This window comes from Triturus cristatus, chromosome 7 (genome assembly GCF_964204655.1).
Source record: "Triturus cristatus chromosome 7, aTriCri1.1, whole genome shotgun sequence".
Lineage (NCBI taxonomy): Eukaryota > Metazoa > Chordata > Amphibia > Caudata > Salamandridae > Triturus > Triturus cristatus.
Genome location: NC_140590.1, coordinates 1867289842 through 1867310486, shown reverse-complemented (window position 1 = coordinate 1867310486; position 20645 = coordinate 1867289842). Strand labels below are relative to the sequence as shown.

Genomic DNA, 20645 nt, shown 5'->3' with positions numbered 1-20645 from the left:
TGATTCGGTCTCAGTGTGTTATCTTGAAGCCGAGGGGCATTGCTGAGGCAGTCACGTGAGGAAGCTGGGTTAAGTCAGGTCTCTGTGAGGAAGAGGAAGTTGGGGTGAGGGAGGAAACGTACCAGATCACGATGGTGGGCTTGCAAAGTTATTGTGCGTTGAGCAGGACACAGTGGAGTTGTTCAGGGGCAGTCATGGTTGGCGTGGTGGTGGTCATCGTGCGTACAGGTGTTCCAGTGTTGTAGGAAAAAAGAGTGCCGGCAGGAAAAAGGTCCAACAGTGCAATGAGGAAAGTTGTGGCAGTAGATGTTGTTGAAGAGACTGAGGTCCAGGACACAGAGCTCATCAGGGTGTATTGGCAGGTAGCAGGAGAGCCAGGGTTCTTGGAACTGGATGCGGTCCAGGCGCGGACGGGCTTGCCTTTGGTGAGCCATTGGCACGTCTGCTGCGCAGACGTGCTGCGGCCTCCATTAAGTAGGTCCCAGGAGAAGGGATGTGCGCTGGGTGGCAGTGTGTGGGGCAAGCAGGAAGCTAGAGGAGTGAAACAGGCTGGAAGGACCGGCGAGAAGAAAATAACAGAGTATCCGGGGAAAAATACTTTATTAATCAGGCAGATACAGTGGCAGTACAGCAGTCAACAGTATTGCAAGAAGGCGGCGAGTGGAAAAAGAGGAGAAAACAAGGAAATAGTGGACAACCGACACAGTAGCAGACAACAAACAGCAAATTATAAACAAATCATTACTTCATTATTTTGCTATTGTTAGTAATGTTAGCAGTGTACAGGACTCTAAAGAAAACGGACTGAACAAAAGGTAATAGAGCAGTCGACAGTACACAGTAATGCAAGACGGCAGTAAGTGGAGAAAGAGGAGACAACAGGGAAATAGTGATCAACAGATGCAGCAGCAAACACTAAATTAGAAGCAAAGCATTACTTTATTTGTTAGAAGGGCGCCCTCCGGGGAGTCAGATGGTGTCGGGCTGACCACCCCGAGAGCCACCGTTCCGTAGGCGAGTAGCCGAGCGCCGCTGAGAAGCCTCCTGGGCGAGGTCCTTCTCCTATGATCGTACCAGCCAAGCAACCCCACCGCCACAAAGGGACACAACCAGGGTATCAATTCTCACAAGTCTTTATCGGTAATCAAGGCAGATTTCTGTGGCAATATTTACAGGCGGATCGAGGGATCCAAAAGAGTCTCAAAGTCTTGTAGGGATGGGGTAGCGGGACAGTCTCAGAACCAGCCTGGTACGGGAACACCCTGCGCCCAGTTCTCAATCCTCGAGCTGGGGGGGTTTCCGGGAGCTGGGACGTCGTCCGCAGGGCTCGGAGGATTGCCTCGATGAGGTCGAGCCGCGACGAGGTCAGCAGGGCTCCGATGGTTACTTCTGCGAGGTCGAGCCGCGACGAGGTCAGCAGGGCTCCGATGGTTAGCTAAGCGAGGTCGAGCCGCGATGAGGTCAGCAGGGCTCCGGTGGTTACTTCTGCGAGGTCGAGCCGCGACGAGGTCAGCAGGGCTCCGATGTTCCGTGAGGGTCTTCTTCTCAGCAAGGGGGGAGCCGCGATGCAGTCAGCAGGGCTCGAGTTCCAAGTTCCAGGTAATGAGTCTCTCTCTCCGTAGGGTCAGCCGCGATCCGATCAGCAGGGCTCTTGACTCCAGGATACAACTGCCGTCCTGGTTTTGGGCGGCCCCAGATATAGGGCTGGAGCCCTTTGATGTCCGGACCCTCGCGCCTGGGGGAGTCGGAGGGGCCGGGATGAGAGAGTCCAGACACCCAGCGGGGGGTGGAGCCAGCGCCTAGGGAGGCCGGAGGGCGATCGGAGCCAGGCGTCGGGGGACGGCTGGAGGCCCCATCGAAACTCTCCTCCTCCGGGATCTGTGGAGTGGCCACTCGACCCCCCTTGGTCGGGTCTTGGCGCCCCGATGTCGGGGCTTCGCTGGGACGGAGGCCGGGGCAGGCCGCGTCGCGAAGGCTGGTGCGGGTAGCGGGGTACAATCCAGGGGGACCCCGAAGGGTGGGGGCTGCCCCCGTCGGGTAGGAGGGTTCGGGACCACGCCACGAGGCCGGGTCCAACATTATTCTTTTGTTATTTTTACTCATGTTAGCAGTGTATGGGTAATAATTTCCCCTCAGTATAAATTTAACACCCAAACACATCAATATGCAACTGAAAGGTGACCTAAAAATGTTTGTGAAGGGTTAACCACTGCGAGTGGTAACAAATGTTCCTCAGTGTTTAGTAACTTTTGATCCAACAATGGTTGGTTAAAATTTCGAGATTATATAGCAGTTGATGGATTATGTGGCAAGTGTCGAAAATCCAAAATTATGTGAAAAATGTTACGGCCTCAGAATTGCATAATTCCAGTTATCCTGGCAATATGTTCCTTGAGAGTGAGGTCAGCGTACAGGGAGAATAAGAGTGACTTTCCATGGACACATGCTTACTGCAGTCAGTGGAGAAATGTTTGTAGAGTTGTTGGGCATTACAAACTCTTCATACAGCATTCATACAGGCTCCAATAGTACCCTGAAACTACTTTTTACTGGGGGCTCCCCTCCCGCCAACACCAAAAGGTGCTTGCTCCTTTCATTTGCCAACATACTCTTCGCTATGACCTGCTCATCAATACTGAAGAAGCCATTGGGGATGAAATTACCATTTTTTATAAAAGCATGTATTTACCTCCAGATCAGACCTTTTAAGAGGTTGACCCTCTTGAGTTCCCAGCCAAGAACCGAATCAGGAAAGGGTCACCTCATAAGGCAATGCTGCTGCTTAGCCAGCTGCACCGAACAGATGCGTATTAGTGTAAAGAGAAGGAAGCGTTCTCACAATATCTCTCACCTTTTCCCACTACCCACAATGACACTTCGCCACCCACACAGCAAATATCTCCTGGCATGTGCCTATGTGATACAAGAGGCCTCGTTGCTACCACAAGAATGGACTATTCCAATTTCAGATATCTTTCCGCCCTCTGATGAGATGTTCTGTGCTTACCTCTCCACCCTTCCTGCCCATCCACTCTCTGCGGCATCTCGACAAATGCAAAAGCACAATATCTTTCACCTTCTCGCATACGGCCTACAAGTCTCTTTATCTTGGAGTCTAGGCCCACTCACACATCCATCGGCTTCAATTAACTCATCCTCCGCACAGACGTAACGGCAGACAATTTGTTGCCATGACTTACAATTGACAGAGTGACAACTCCTTTGCACATTCAATAACATGACCTAGAGGACTGAAGCTTTAGTCTAAAGACTTGATAAAGCTCATGGCAAAGTACCAACAGCAATATACGTATCAGCTGACCGACTCAACAAAACCCCTTAATCTATGAAAGATATTAGGTATCTCTGGGTCTATTCCACTCACACCAAAGAATCCAATTGTTGGACCTGGCCCTTTTGGCAGGTTCACCCCTAAACTGTTTGCATTTATCTTAACCTTGGTCCCTATGTAGTGTTAGTGGTTTTAGGCCTCTAGGCACTTTAGCACTGTGTCCCAGTGTAAAGTGCTTGCGCTCTGTGTTACATTTAGGGAGACTGGCCTGCCCTCCCATAGGAATGCATGGGGGATATGTGTGTCCATGGTAATTCCTGATGTGAGAGGAGTACAGGGTCAAGTTTAGTATGTGCGAACTCGTAAGAATAAATGCTGCGCAATGATGTGCGCGGATTTATTATAACTATAGGAGAAGTGCCACTTCTAGAAGTTGGCACTTCTGCGTGCTGTGTGTCTGCCTGCCTGATGTGGAGTGCATGTCTGGCTTGTGATTGACAGGTGCTGGATGGTGTGGGGAATTCCAGGAGTCAGGGTGAGTCAGCCCAGTGGTGAATAGAGAGATCTGCATGCAGATGGGAGGGAGGAGTTGCACCTGGGACCTGAATAGGGCTGGGCCTTCCCTACACAATGCTGGCTCCACCTCCTGTGGTGCGTCTGATGTCCCTAGCCTGTCCTGTGAATAGGGAGAGGGATTGAGCAAAACAAAGTGCCCCAGAACCAGTTGTAACTGGTTCTCCCCATGCCCTACAGTTGGTTACAAAGGAAATGTGTGTATAAGAAGGGGCTGTGACCCCATGTATTTGGTTTTCTGTTGCTCCTGACTTGAAGGGGGCCTGCTGCTGCTGCTGGGCGCCTGGAGGAACCGCCACTAGGGACTGCCTCCCTGCTGGAGGGCCCTGTGAGCTGGCCTGCCTGGGCCCTGCCTTTGCCCCCCTTCATCCCAAGACTTTCCCTGAACCTTGCCTTATTGGGAGGAGCGCCTTGTCTTCCCTTACCAAGGAGCGCTTTATATTTATTTGCTGAAGAGCGCTTGACTGTCCCGAGGAGCGCCTTCGTTTTGGGAAGCAGCGCTGAGCTGCGATCATTTCCGAGGGAATTCCGACGTAAGGATTCTCCCGCTTTTTGCTGCTTTTATAGCGGGAGCCCACCCCGCATTTGTGCCTCTCGAGAGGGTGCCAACCCCGCATCTGTGCCGCTTTTTGGCAAATTGAATACAGCGGGAGCCCACCCCTCTGGTAGCTTACTTGGGAGCCTACCCCGTATTTCTCGCAAAGGAAAAAATCACCGCCACAGCCCGGGCTGGACCAGGAAGTCAGGCAGCCTCGTGGAGACCTGGGCGGGGCTTAAAGCAGGAAGCGGACGGGAGCCTACCCCGCACTCCTGTACCGAAGGACGAAGCCGGAAGCCGACGGGAGCCTACCCCGCGCTCCGGTGCACCACGGTAGTGAAGACGTGTGGCGGCTTCCTCAGCAGGGCTCCCGTGTGTGGCGAGAGCCCTGCAGAGTCCCGAAGTCCCGGTTCCACGGAAGAGAAGGACTCTGGTCTCGCCAGACGCCTACCCAGGAAGAAGCAGCTTTGTGAGCAACTCCCCAGGTAACACGCTCCCAGCCGCGCTTTGCTTATGTGAGGCCGGGAGCGGGTGAAGAGCCGGTGGGGGGTGCTGTCAGCGGGCGGGCGCTAGAGCGAGATTCGAGGAGCGCCCTTGCAACGATCTAGAGCATTTTAGGAAAGCGGTCCCCCATTTGAGCCCACGTGCAGCAGGGGCATTATATGGGACAGCGTCCTTCTGGTGATGGCCCAGATGAGTGAGGGCCACAGTTAGAGGCAGTGTCCTCTTTGGGGACTGGCGCACCCTCGTGCATCATAACAGGGGCTCAAGGGGCACCGGGAGTGCGTGACCTGATTGGGGCACTTGTGTTGCTAATCGGTTGCTTCCCAGCTGCTCCGCGGTTAGCGGACAGCTGCAACGAGGGGGCAGGTTTCGTTGAAGAGCCCCAGAGAGGAGCTCAGGGGGCACGCTGGTGCCCAGGCTCATTGTCACAGCTGCCCAGCACTTAGTAGGCAGCTGCAACGTTTAGGTTGTGCCCCTGCGTGCTGTGCTTACGCTGCTTTTGCAGTCAGCCCAGACATTCTGGACATTGGGCATTTCAGCCCCTGTGAGAGGCCAGTTGGCCTGAGGCCAGATTCAGTGCGTTGTGCCCCCGATTGTGGCACACTGTCTTTTATGTCAATTTATTTCCCAAGGGTTTTACACTTGTGATGCCTACTGTAATGCCTATTGCGTATGTGTGATGCCAATGAGGTTTGGGCCTAATATAGTTTTATGCCTAAGGAGGTTCATGCGCAAAGTGATTTATGCATCCACTGTTTTGCATTGCAGGATCTCATGCTAAGTTCCTAACATTACCAGTGATTACTGGTTGTGCGCTACACTTACTATATGTTCTACATTTACAATTGGTGATTTGTGATGATTCTGACGGTGGTCTTTTGGCCTGGTCTTGTGTAAATAGTCCCCTGTAAATTCCGCCCAGTGCCAGTTGGCACAGTGTACATTGTGTGATTATTATCTAATGTGCTTATTATAATACAAAGGCTATTTTTATATATAACCTTGTGTGGAGTTTCTTTTGTGGTGGGCCTAGGGTGTTGTTGCTGTGTGCGCGCGCGCAAACGCTTTACACATTGGCTCCGGGCTAAGCCTCACTGCTCGTGCCAAGCTACCAAGGCGGTGAGCAGGGGTTATCTTTGGTGTGTAACTTCGTTGCCCTGACTAGAGTGGTGGTTTCTGCCTGGCTTTGGCGCAAGCCTTAGCCAACCAGAAATCCCATTTCTAACACCAATAAAACAAGACATCACAGTAAGATATATTCATCAGGTGCCTTCTACTGAATTCCTGGGAGTAAGTCCTGCCTCTGGATGAACAAAACATCCAACATAAAAGGTACATTGCGTTCATGACAAAATCTTTTCTGTATTCCCATTTTTGTGTGAATGACTCACATTATAAAGTGCAATTGTAAACAGTAACAACCCCCCCCCCCCGAAGGACTTCTGCAACTTTTCTTGCAGCATCATCCATTATCCCCACACATGCATATCAGATTATTTGTTTCACCACCAGGAAACGTCAAAGGGGTTTCCTTTGGAGTCTGGCGGTATGTGGAAATTATTCCATTCCTGGGAGAAAATCTAAACAGCAGCTGAATTTCCTTTACAACGTTCCCCACATGATAGAGACTGGTGGATTCCACTCTATACCTAGAGTTGTCTTCAGAAATTGCTAGGTTTTTATTTACTACTGAACTTTAAATGAGCCAAGTCTTCACTCTCATGGCACATTTTGCAGTCTCCACCACTATTATGCCATACACAAACTCATCTTCCACCCCAGGGTGCACTATAAAATCTGCCGGAGACCGTCTTCTATATAAAGCTCCAATATGATGACTCCTACCTTGATGAGGTGGTCACTCCCATATCACCATAAACACACAGCAATCCACCATGACTCTCCCTGCCCAGGCAATGTAATTTTTCTCAAGTCTGAACGACTATCGACATCCTCAGCTGTGACATGGTCCTCATCAAACCATCTACCCTAACTCTTTCCTCTCTCAATCTACAATAGCTTGATTAGACGGACTAGCAACCACAGCCCTTCTGCATCACTTCCTACAGACTACCACACAAAGGTTAGCTGAAATCCACAACAATCGCATCCAGAAGATACAAGTTTAAAAATACATGTATGTACGTAGCTAGGTGTATGGTATTTCTACAGGTTGAACCTAGCCATAAGGCAGCGGAGCGCTGAAAATAATCAAAGACAAGCATAAGGTCAACATCAACGAATTCATCATAACTAATGAACAGAGAACAGGGATGAAAACCATACATCATACGCTATGAAGCAAAGACACAAGTTGTAACTTCACCCAAAGAGTTGAAGGCTTGCTGGATTTCCTTCATCACGTTCTTGTAAAGTTCCTTTTGCCAGTTGTGTAAGAGCGTCCACTCCTCTTCAGAGAAATAGGCAGCCACATCACAGAACGTAAGAGGGGTCTGGAAAAGCAAAGTTGGTACCAAGGATTTAGAAACACTCTAGGTACACATATTTGAAATCCAAAATAATGTTTGCTAATTACAGCGGGGAACAGAGAAATACCATGATGAAACATACATAAGGAAAATGTCTCTAATATCCTAAATTGTATGGTACGTGCAGCAAATGTACAATGCACCCGTCAGTGTAGAAGCACAATTCATTGGTGACCTTGTGGAGAAGGTGTTGAGATTTATACATACGATGTCAATGTACATACTAATGTATGCAGGCGTAGCAGAAGCAGTACCGATAAATGCAATATTGATTTACACTGTAATCTATGCACGCACAATGATATCAATACCAGTAAACGTAATGCCAATGTACCCTGGGACCTATGCATGCATAGTGATGTCAATACCAGTAAATACAATGTCGATGTACACCGTAACTTATGCCTGCATAATGACATCACTATTAGTGAATGCAATGTTGATGTACGATGTAACAACTGTGCGTGTAATAAGGAGATTATAGGCACATATTATATCATGACCGCCATGTTACACATGCACACACACACACAAAGTCATATCTTTGGTGTCGGATTCATCCAAGATGACCTCCCCATCAACCCCAAGTCAGAGATACGTGGTCAGACAGGCCGGCGACCCAAACCCAAGCCTACTGATTGACAGGTTACAGGTGGGGTTGCACTTAGCCCTAAGACAAACGCACACCCAGTGAAAACCCCGATCGATCCGACAGATAGGCAGTAACACCACAAACAGGACCGAGGAGATGGGCCTCAATAAAACACATTTGGCCAAAGGCGTGCGTTCCCAAAATACCACAAAGTTAGAAGCCACAGGTAGTTAGGAACTCCGTCAAACAGGACACGACAAGCACACTGCATGAGGTGATCACACGCTCACCACACTGGACATCTGGACACTCACAGACTGGCCTAAACTACCTCTCCCTGAGTTGGAGAACACCATCTGTGTCCCCCTGATCAGATTTTGTTTTTCTTATTTAGGACTATGATGCTTTTCAAAGAATGTCAAAGTGTTTTCATGTCCACAAAATGTAAATCTGTACTCTGAGACTGTCTTGAGATGCATCTTTGTCAATACTTTCCAGGCTGCTGCGTTTAAACCAACTTTTACTGTTTTGCCAAACGCCTCTTGTCTTGTCATTTATTTAAGGTAAATCATATGCAAGCAACAAAGGCTGAAATATTTCCATTGAGGGAATGGTCAATGTACTTTTGATTAGGACACCCAGTTCTTTGTGCTGTATTAGCATCAACTGAGGCTTGAAAAAAGTTCAGAGGCTTGTGAATAACCATACTGCAAAAAAAGTGCACAAAGGGTCCAACTGGAAGCATTTCAACAACTTATCTCGAATTAGGTGAGCGCACAACGACAGACTGTAAGGAGCTGACACAATAGGAAGATTAGGAGACACGTTGCTGATGTTTAAGAGACGGCATAATGGTGGAAAACATCATTAGTATTTCTTCACAACATAATTATCATATAGATGGGGTGGGGCCAAGATGGCGGCCACGTGAGACGCGTTGCTCGGCTCCTCTGGCAGCCCGCCGTGACAAAATCCTATTTCAGCCAGCTACAGAACACCGCAAAGCAGTGTATCAGAGCGAGAGCCATCCGGGGCCAGCTGGTGGACTGGGGAACCGGCAGACTGCCATTGGCACATTGAAAGCTAGTGGCCTGGGAGCGCCGCTTGGAGGTCGTGTAGCACAAGATGGCAGATGCCTCGCGGCAGAGTTTCGTCTGAACAGGATGTCAGGAGGGTTGTCCGAGGCTGCCCCCGCCTGAAGCAGCGCAGCCCAGTCGGATGAGACCTGCCACCAGTGGAGGAGTGCCAACAACTGCACCCAGGGGCCTTGTTAAGAACCTCAATGCAGAGAGTCTCTGGCTGCCAGTAGCCACATGGTGAGGGAGAGACCACCCATGGCCTTGAGCAGAGAATCAAGGCCTACTGTGAGGAGTGAGCGGCTGGCGCCACAAGCGGAAGCTGCACACCAACTGAAGCCTGCAAATCCAGCAATCCCCTTGGCAGCACCAGCCAATGTGGGGCAGGGAGTGAGGCCCCCACCGGGTCCACTTTTGAGAGAGGTTTGCACACCCTAAGATAGTGACAGTACCAACCGGGAACTGACCTCAGCACGTGCCAGGTGGATGACTTGGCAGCTTTGATGTCCAGCTGTCTGGGACCCACATAAACTCTAGTTGAGCGGGTGTCTCGAAGACGCCATTTTTGCAACTTGCAGCACTCACCCTGCCTCTGTTGTAGCACTCTTTTGTCAGATTTTAGACTCACCAGAATATGTTAGGTTATGTTGCTCTGTAAGGCACAGCTTATCACCCGTGAGGGTAAGGCACTTGAGCTGGAACGTAGGCTGGGCAGCGCTCCTAGCTGAACAGCCAGGTCTTTATTTTCCTGCTGAAGCGGAGACGTAAAGTGGCTGTCCTGATGTCTTGAGGAAGTTCATTTCAGTTCTTGGCGGTGATGAAGGAGCGCCCTCCTGACTTGCTTCTGCGAATGAGGGGGACCAGTGCGCGGGAGAGAGAGAGGCAGAGCGTAGCTGTCTGGAAGGTTGGTGGAGTTGAAGTCGGTCGCTGAGGTATGCTGGTCCGGTGTTCTGGAGGACTGCAGGTATGAATGAGCAGCTCTGATTGGCAACATTTTTGGATGGGTAGCCAGGGTAGTACAGATAGGTAGGGAGAGATGAATGTGCATCTGAGAATGTCTAGGCTGAGTCTGGTGGCTGTGTTTTGGGATTGTCTGGAATCTTTGCTTGAGTGGTTGAAGGTGCAGATGTAGAGTGTGTTGCAAGAGTCAAGTCTACTGGTTATGAGGACCTGGGGGATCATGCGTCTTTGGTGCTAGGGGGGAGCCATTCCCAAATTTTGAGAAGCATTCTGAGGATGAGGCAGCAGGATGTGATCACAGCGTTGACCCGTTTATTCATCGTGAGTTTGTTGGCTAGGTGATGTTGATGTTTCTGGCGTGGTCTGTAGGGGTGGGCATGGAACCCAAGTGTCCATCAGGAGTTATCCCAAGGGGAGCTCTTGTTCCCAAAGAACAGGATCTCTATTTTGTCTGGGTTTAGTTTCAGGCACTGGACATGCAGGAGGTGAAATTGGTCCTCATGGTGTTGTTCTTGTCGGTGAGGGAGAGGATGAGTTGAGTGTCATCAGCATAGGAGACAATGTTGATGCCTTGGGCTCTTATGATGAGGGCGAGGGGTGCCATGCACACGTTGAACAGGGTTGGGTTGTGGGAGGAGCCCAGAGGTACACCGCAGACAAGATTCTTGTGTTCTGAGATGTATGGGGAGAGTCTAACTTTTTGAGTTCTGCTGGAGAATAAGGTGGTGATCCAACTCAGGACGGGCCTTTGAATTCCTGAGTCCTGGAGTCTGGCGATGAGGGTGCCACTGGAGACAGTGTTGAAGGCTGTTGAGAGGTCGAGCAGGCCGAGAGTGGAGGTTTCCCCTCTGTTTACGAAGGAACGGATGTCGGCTGTCACTGCCAGGATGGAGATTTCTGTGCTGCAGTTGCGTGTTTCTAACTATCCGGGAAGGTTCCACTAAGGATGGAAGAGTTGATGATGGTGAAAGTGAGGTTGGCGCTCCTCAGGGTTCTTCACAGGTTGCACATGTGGTGAGGGCAGGGGTATGTGGGGTACCCTGAAAGGATGGCCTGTATAATTCTGGTGATGTCTTCTGTGGTGAGAGGGCTCCAGTTCATCAGAAGGTGGGTGCTCCTGGTAAGGGTGGGAGGTTGCGTGATGGGGTCTTCTATGGTGGGTTGGGGTGCAAAGGTAGCGTAGATCTTGAGTATTTCGATGTGGAAAAAGTTAGAAAGGTCGTCGCAGAGGTCGTGTGAGGGTATGATGCATTTGGTGGCTGCCATTAGATTGGTGAATTTTCTAACTGTGTTGAAAAGTTCTTTGCCTGAGTTGGAGCAGAATTCTAGTCTTAACACGAGGGAAGCTTTCCTGGCTTCTTTGATATGGTACCATCTTAGTTCTGATTTGTACGAGTCATCTTGGCTGATTCTCCCTCTTTTTACTAGTTTTTTGCAATAGTCATTAGAGTTTTAGGTCTCCCATGTACCAGCATGCTTGGGAGCAAGTTCTTGTATGCCTGATTATCTTCATGGGAGCCAAGGTGATGGCGCAGCCTGAGATCCAGTAGTGGAAAGTAGTTGGGTTGTTCTGTAGGTCACTTGTGAGGATAGACGGATAGGATCTGAGAGTGTGGGTTCAGTCCGCCGCTCCTATGTTGTCCAGTTGCAACTGATGTGGATAGATGGCTTTGGTGGAGTGGGGCGCATTGATCTAGAAGTGTATGATGAAGTGGTCCATACATGTGAGCGGAATGAGGTGGCTGAAAGTGATCTTGTTGCTGGCTGTGAAGGCTGGGTCGAGATGTGATCCCGGCCTTGTACAAGCTGTGTGAGTTCGAAGTTGTTGAGGCTCTCTAGAAGGGTGGTGGTGTTGTGGTATGTTGGGTTATCGATATAAATGTTGAGGTCACCCAGCAGTAAGAAGTCGTTGGATCTAATGCGATGGGAGTGATGAAACGGGTGAGACAATTACTGAAGGTAGTGCGAGGTCCAGGCAATTGATAATCGATGGTGCCCGAGATGGGCGTGCATTTGGCTGATATATACTTGGAAATGTATGTGTTCCCTGAGGGTTGTGGGTTAGTCCGCTGAGGTTGTACAGGTAATGGTGTCTTTGTGGATGATCGCAAGACTTCCTCCGAGTTTGTGGTGCCTGTCTTGGCAGACGATCTTGTGGCCAGGAGGGATGGACTCAGCGATGGCAGGAGTGGATGACGGGGCGAGCCAGGTATCAGTGAGAAAGAGAATGTTCGGTGAGTGCATGTCGATAAGGTCCCAGGAGAGCCCTGAATACAGCAGACAGGGTCCACAGGGTAAACCGTGCAAGTGCAAGACGGACAAAGCCACGGGACATCCTTGAGTATACCCATGACTTTCAGCTCAAAGAAAACATCTTGTTCAATTCCAGGGCCACAAGCCTGCGATGACCCAAGATCTGTCACAGACATTTTTGCCCCATAACATAATTTCTCTGCAGCAAAGGAATCTCATACAGCTGGGGCCATTTGTTCCGCGTTACCCTGTATTGGAAGAACACTGCGCACCACCTGAAAACAGTAATTGAGGCACGTTGCCTGCTGGACCTCCCTAACGAGGCAGACTGAAGCTCCCTGCACAGATCCCCCATGACTGCGAGAGACGAAAGCACCAACCGCAGATAGGCAAGAAGCCATCTGCAGACCTTCACCCAGACCCTCAGACTATCGCAATAGAGAGGCAGGCAGTCTTTGACAGTCCTGCAGGAGACCCGGAGAGAGTGACTGCAAACAGAGATTGGTTTGGCACTTGAGGATGCTGACGGAGGGCTCGAAACTCTGAAGGAGTCCACTCCCTCTAATGAATGTGGGGGAAGGTGGAGGAGGCAGAGCATGTATGATCCATCGACGGCCGCAGTGTGTTCCGTCCCAGTCTTGGATCCATTCACAGGACCCCTTAGGAGACTGGCAGTGTGTACTGGACTGTGTTGTTTTATTGTTCATGTTATGTTATGTTATTGTTTGTTTTCTGGTTGGGATTTTACAAGGAGCTAGTACTCACACCTTCATACATGGGTCCGCAATACACAAACGTTGGCCACTCCCCCTGTCCCCGATCACAGCACCAGACCCCAACCCAGAGAGCAGGGAATAGCATATGGATCCACCCGCCCCCACCCATTTCGATCTAAAGATCATCAGCCTCAACGTTCAAGGCTTCAACAATCAAGAAAACTGAAGTCAGTGCTGTCCTTCATGGAACACAGTAGAGGGGACATCTGCTTCCTTCAGGAGACCCATCTATGAACTCACGACTGCCATAGGCTTAAATCTCACTATTACCCCCATCAGTACTTTTCCCCTAACTCAACCAAGATGGGTGGTGGCCATCCTGTTTTCACACTCCTTTAAGGGAACAGTCAGGAGTAAAGTAGCTGAGATATGAGGGAGATTGTTGGCACTTCATGTTCAGGTAGGAGGGTTTCACTTGTGCCAGCACAGGCTCCGAATGAGAATTAGGAGCAATATCGGAAACAAGGGGTGCACGACACCATGGACACCCCCGATCAGGCGGTGATGATGGGGGGTCTCAACCTGGTAATGAGCAACAACCTCAACAGACTAGGGCAAAGATATGGCCAGGATGGGACTCTCTCCAGGGGGAGGTGTGTGTGAGTGGATTGGCTGAGGGAAGCAGGATTTGGAGACAGGTGGAGTTTACTCCACTCTCACAATAAAGATGAAACCTACTACTCCCCAGTCCACAAAACATACACCTGCATAGATTCATTGTTTAGGCACACAGAGCATACAACCACACACAAAAAACATAGTAATCAAACACAGGGCCCTGTCTGACCACACTCCCCTGAGGAGAAAGCTAATGCTCTTGGCCATCAAAATGGTAAAAGAGTTCGACAGGGTGCATTGGCCACACTTGGATGCAACCCTGAGTCACTTTAGTTACGGGAACAGATTCCATAGAGGGATCCTAAGCAGCTATAGCGACCCCAAGAAAACAACACTCTCAACCTGCTTCCCTATCCGCTGGGAAACGCGACATGGGTGTCGGCGGTATCCCCTGTTATTTTCTCTACATATGAAGCCCCTGGCATAAAGGGTTCACAAGGACCCAAGGATCCCCAGGGTATGGTTCGGGGGCTCGATGCATACTCCCGTCCTCTACGCAGTTTACATGCTAGTAGTGCTTGACGACCCCCTACATTCCCTGCTACCCCTACCTAAGAACTGGGGAACTTTAGTAGGGCATCCAGCTTTAAGATCAATCCCCAGAACTCCCAAGCACTTAACTTCTCAATTACACCTCACATTTAGGAGTGGCTGTCTGCTTCCACCCCTGATCGGGTCTAGTGCCTACATTCCCTACCTTGGCTCCGACGCTTACGGACATGGTGAACATCAATTATCAGGTTCTGCTGTGTCAGACCAAGGCAGACCTCGCCCAGTGGAGGCACTACAGTCTGTCCTGACTTGGGAGGATAGCAGCCCTCAAGATGACAGCTCTACAGAGGCCATCTTTGTGTACCAGGCCTTATCACTGACTCCACAAATGGTCATGCTTATGAACCTTCAGTCTCCATCTACCCATTTTGCCTGAGATGGGAAACGCCTGTGCTTACTGCAATTTTGAGTATTGATCTCCAGCGGGGGGGGTGGGGGGGGGGGGGAGAGGAGGGACTCTAGGAGTGAACAACCTGACTCAGAATTACCAAACTGTGCAGCTCTGTTTCTAACTAGAATGGAATTGCCCCAAAACTGAGAAGCATTGGTGCTTTGTGGCCTGGGCGATCTATGGAAAGTGCCCTGGCTCCACCGGAAACAAAGGGCATGGGTTTGTACTCCTTCCCGATCACCAAAGATAATCTGGCGGTCTAGGACAGTGTGGCAACTCGGAAGGTGCTTGCATCCATTCTCTTGTCACTGACCCGTATTTGGGCAACTCTGACTTCACCCTGGGCCTGCAGATGGTGGCTTTTCCTGTTTGGCAGCACTCAGGCAGCAGATGTAAGAAACTGGCTCTATATATACTGCACCAAAGTGAGGTACAGTGTGTATAGAGTCCAAGAGTCTCCAGAGGTTTGGCAGAGACTAAAGTTAGATATAACCTTACTCCCTAAAGTGGTAGCTTGGTCGAGCAGTAAGGCAGTATCAGAGGACAGTGTAAAGCATTTGATGTGCACACTCATTCAGCAAACGGTCTCACACACTGAAGAACTGAACTATAAGCCAATTGTTTTGTATAAAAAAATATACTGTTTTATTTCTAGAACCAAGCAAGCCTGGTACAGGTAAGCATATAAATACTTTGCAGAAGTAATTGACTTGTTTGAACACAGTTCAGAATTGCAGTATAACTGGTACTGGTTTTGGTTACAGGTTTAAGAAAGCAGTTTGCAACACATTGCAGGTATAGTACATTCAATTGAATGGGCTTTTTAAGTGAAATGCAGTTAATTACTTTTCAGATTACTTTTCTATCCACAGGACTGGATCCTAGATTCAGCACTGGGACATTTTCTGAAAACAGTTGAGAAAATGTGTTTTGGTTAATCGGCTGATTTTTAAGGAATATTTGCAGTTTTCAAAAGTCGACACAGAGAAACTTTTTCAGTGAAAAAGTGTCAATGTTATCCTATGAGGAAAAATGAGTTAGCGGTTTCAAGAGAAGTAATCGGTCTTTTGAGTTAGGGTTCTGGGGTTAGACTCAGGGGTCTCCCAGGGTCAGTGATGCACTGTTGTTGCACCTTCAGCGGCACTCGGGCGGCCAGGTGCTGAGTGTTGAGGCCCAATGTTATCCTATGGGGGTTAGGGGGACTCCGGTTGGTATCTGCTGGCAAGCAGGCCACAGGGTTTTGGGAGCAAAGCTCCTAGGGTTAAGCTCAGGGCACGTTGGGGACCAAGTTAGCACCAAAGGGGCACCCTCAGCAGCGCTTGGGCAGCCGGGTGCAGGGTGCAGTTTTGAGGTCGGGTGCCCTGTTGAATTCAATGGAGATTCTCCAGGACAAAGAAATACTGCAGGCTCCGGGGCGAAGATCTTCCAGGAGTGACCACCACTTCGAGGGGTAAGTTGGGATGTAGAGGGATGTTTAGGCACCCCTGGGTTGGGCAAACAAGGCCGTGGGGCAACGGGTGCAGGGGTGCCTGTGGGCGTCAGGTTTTCTTACCCGCTCTGGTCGCGGTAGGGGGGGCTCCAGGATTGAGGCTGCAGGCGTCGTCTGGAGGCTTGAGGCAGGTCAGGGGTCGCAGGATCTCGGGTCAGGATTGCCGGGGGGACCTCCTCGTGGTGTTTGTTCACTCAAACACAGGCCGGGCTCGGCGGGTGCAGAGTGTGCTGCAGTTCAAACACGTCCGGTGTTCACGGGATAAGCAGCTTGGAAAGTGAATGCAGGCAGGTCCTCCGGGGTTTTTGAGGTTGCTGGTCGTTGGACACGTCGGGGTTTTGCAGGAGCAGGTTCGAGGGTAGACAGGCCTGTAGGGCTGGGGCCAAGAAGGCGTCATCCTCTTGTTATCTCTGCACGGCTTCGCGTCCTCCTTCTTTTCTTGTGGTTGCTGAATCTGAGGAAGGAAGGTTCAGGGTGGCCCATAGTACTAAATTTAGGGGCGTTACAGGTAGGTAAAGGGCGGGGACCAATGGGTCCCTTCCCTGGGGTGGGTACACCCCCTATTCTGCAACTCTCCATTGGGAGGGGAGCAGGAGCCTGTCTCTGGTTGGCTGGGTCCCCCATCCTAAAGATGGCGGGCACTCGAGGTTGTGCTTCACCTCGCCTCCCCCACCTTAAGGGTGGAGTTGACAGAGGTGGGCACACCTCTCTTCCTCACTTGTTTTTCCCACCGGTTCTCCCGCCCAAAGTGGGGGGTAGAACCAGTGGGGACCAGTTGCTGAAAGCAGCAAATGGTCTGGAGAAGCTCACAAAGGCAGCATGCCTTTGAAGCTTCTCCTTCGTGAACCCTGCCCATCCTGGGGGAGGAGGCTTTGCACCTCGTCCCAGGATGTGCATTGTTTCAGGCCCCCGAGAGCAGCAAGCTCTCGACCCAGGGGTCCAGAAACATGTTTGGTGGTGGCAGCCTGCGCAGCCACTCAGTCTGGTCACTGGGAGTTGGTCGAGTTTCAGGGGGCATCTCTAAGATGCCCTCTGTCATGCATTTTACAATAAATCTCACACTGGCATCAGTGTGGGTTTAATGTGCTGAGAAGTTTGATACCAAACTTCCCAGTCTTCAGTGTAGCCATTATGGTGCTGTGGAGTTCGTAATGACAACCTCCCAGCACCATATACTCTTAATGGCAGCACTGCACTTACAGTGCCCAGGAATGGACCTGGGTACTGTAGGTGTACAGGGCTCATGCACCTGTACCCTCACCACTGGCATAGGGCACCCAGCTGGAGGAGTGACTGATGTATGCCAGGGCAGTGGTTTGCCATGTGTGCCATGTCGACTTTGTTTTGTTCTGCACCTAGACACCCAGCCTGCAAAGGTAGTGTGTGTGTGTCAGGGTACAGGGCCTCTAAGGGTGGCACAATAAGTGCTCCAGCCCTTAGGGGCCTTCTCTGGTCACAGGGCCCTGGGCACCTATGGTACCATTTATCAGGGGCTAACATGTGGCCAGAGATGCCAATTGGGTTTAGGCTTCAATGCAGTTTTAGGGAAGGTTTGATTGGCAGGAGCCCAGGGCACACTCAGTCAAAGTACATCAGCTATTCAGCAAAAAGTGGGGGCATACCATGCAAGAAAGAGGGCACTTTCTCACAGCAGATCTATAGGGCTTCTATTCGAGACTACCGGGCCCACACCATTTGAACAATTGAAAACAGACCTTGGTCTCCCTGAAACGGAACGCAATTGGTACTTGGGAATCTGACACTGGGTAATGCATCCTTCTATTCGGACTGGAGCACAGCAACCCCTCACGCCATATGAAAAGTGGATTCTATCTGTTGGCCCAATCTGTCAGTGGAGACAAATCAGGTCAAAACAGACGGGAACACAAATTGGGGCGCACTCTCATGCGTAAAGAATGGGAAGACATTTATCACAGGGCGCGACACAAAGCAAGTAAAACAGCGAATATAGACACTGCCACTAAGATTGCACTATATTAATAGCTCACCCCTGAAAGGCAGAACACTGCTGGAGGGGATGTGCAGCGGCTGGCACACAGCTGCACCTTTTATGGACATGCCCGAAACTCACTAGATTTTGGGACGCAGTCCTGAAGGCCATCATCACGCACCTAGACACACAGCTCCCACGCTTTCCGACTTATGTCCTACTTGGGCTTCCCGACCCACTGACACGGTCTCTGAAATCCCAGTTAGTTAGTTTGGCATTGGGAGCAGCGCTTCAAGTGGTACTCGCCCAATGGGCGATAAAATCCCCCCACACATGATGTGTCTGCATAGAATTTTGAACGTTGTGGGTATGACGAAGTTGACCCCTACATTAACCAACAACCTTACAGCTTACCGGGATCTATGTGCGCCGAACATCGCTCTACTCTGCGTGGAGCTCAATGAGGTGACATGCCCTAGTTATCTACGACTGCTAAATCTGACAGTCCGGGGAAAAGGTGAGCAAACAGGGGATGGGCGCATCTGAAGAACGTCTGGCCCAAAGCATTCCACTGCAGAGAAGTACATGGGGGCAGGTTTAGGTGAGAGAAGGAGGAATTGGTTTTAATGATACCATTGTGCTTTTCTCATAATGTAATTATCTCGGTGTAACTGCAGAAAATATTTTATGTCACAAGTTGTGTTGTGTAGTTCCTACAAATCTATATAGGATCTGCATGTTTTAGACAACATAAACTAAAGGATTGGTGTCAAGACTAATTCCAGACAGCCCTAAAGGATATGTTAGCCTTTAGACCAGCCAGCCCACAGAGCCACTATAAGCCCCACAGCCTTACCAAGGAGCGAATAGTTTATGGCAACTATCGAACATGACAACCCTGACCCTAAGGGATCATGGAAACAGTGCAGTACTTTTCGCTCAGTCACTCGTGCTCACTCGTTCTCAGAGAGATACACAGAATAAACGATGGGGATGTTTTCAAGAAGCATTTATTGAACCAGCGTCATTCCAGTATAAAATATTTGTGCTGCAACAACCATTACACAGAAACAGATGTATACGGTTCTAAGCACCAACAGAGTAAATTAAAGGTAGAATTCTACCATGGTTCTAAAACAATTATTATATATATGAGGCATATAGCTACATGACAGTAGTAATGTGTGCTCCTATGATGTAAACCCTAACTAGATGTACCCAAGTGTACCTAGCATGTATGTATGTATGTGTATAGCCAAGAATCTCCCTAGGAAAGAGCCAACCCCATTACCTGATGGGAGAGAATGAAGGACCCCGTCTTGGTCTCGATTTGGATACCCTGCAAGGGATGTCAGAACACTGCGTGCTGGAGTGTCTGCGGGCAGGGACTTCAGCAACTCGTGTCAGCATGGAAGCTTTTTCTCCTCTGGTTTGCCCAGCGAAAATGTGGGACTTGTATACCCAAAAGGTACCCTCAGGGGTCTACCTAGATGTGTCACAGTACTGTGGGCCTGTTGGCAAAGGATTACGATAGTGGTGACTTTTGTACAGAGTTATTATGCAGACGATGGTAACCCTGCTGTGATACTAAGAATCATCATGCATAATAGGCCCCACCTGAACCCCCAGCCATCACGGAATCCCCAGAGAGCCACACAGACATCGGGAAATCTGAATACCCCAGAAGAGACTGCCACATCCCCCCACACACCCAATTTCATCATACCAACGACATAACAGCCACCACGTAAAATGCACCCGCTTGGGCGCAACCCAATCCCTGCTACCCGACCCCAGTTTGACTTATAGTTAATGGTTAAGCAACTACACTGGTAGTTTACAGACTGGAACTCATAGGAAGAATGCACAGTTTGGCGTCACATTAGAGCATGCAACAATAGCATTACACACGTGTATAGACTTACATCCTACACACGATATGTACTTTCTTGCTTTATCAATATACTAACTGTAAGAAAGAATGTATAAAATGCAAGTGGAAGCATATGATGCTGCCGTACGACCTATGTAAATGAGCAAAATACCAATAAAATAGTTTGACAAAAAATGAGGAGAAAACCACACAACATTTATTTGGCACCTAACTAGGTAAAAGGTCAGCACCAGAGCCGTTATGCAGAGCAAGGTAGGACAAATGTAGGTTAAAGTTTGTGCAAATACCTAGGTCTAAATTGGGGCTCATAATTGTTGTACCCAGAAAATATAAATAGATTTACAACAAATATATTAAACTGGTGTTTCTGAAGCAATGAATGTGGCTCTTGGCTACATATATCTTGGCCCAGACAGTAATATCATGTTTATAAATTACAACAAGCATTAGAAATGCAACAGGTCTCGCTTTGTTGGAGTGATTGCCATTGTAAATGCCAATTTTTTTACGTATGAAATAGATATGCGCTTCCTACTGTAATAAAATAAAGAACTCCGTTGTGTGTTTTCTTCTGTAGTATTTTGTATAGCATGAAGTCTCTGTTATTTTGAAATGCTCTTCTGTTTTATATACTTCAAGTAATGCAGGGCAATTTAAATATGTAAAATAAACACTACGGCCCTCTACTGTGCAGAGT

At 49.4% G+C, this 20645-nt stretch overlaps 1 protein-coding gene across 1 annotated transcript in view; it reads right to left on the bottom strand.

Moving 5' to 3' along the window:
• The window catches only part of LOC146813539 (uncharacterized), a 140482-nt gene that overhangs the window by 106963 nt on the left and 12874 nt on the right, over positions 1-20645 (bottom strand). The window contains exon 2 of the mRNA XM_085620302.1: positions 7234-7360. Within this exon, the coding sequence (XP_085476428.1) occupies positions 7234-7360 (127 nt within the window). The remainder of the gene's footprint in view (positions 1-7233; positions 7361-20645) is intronic.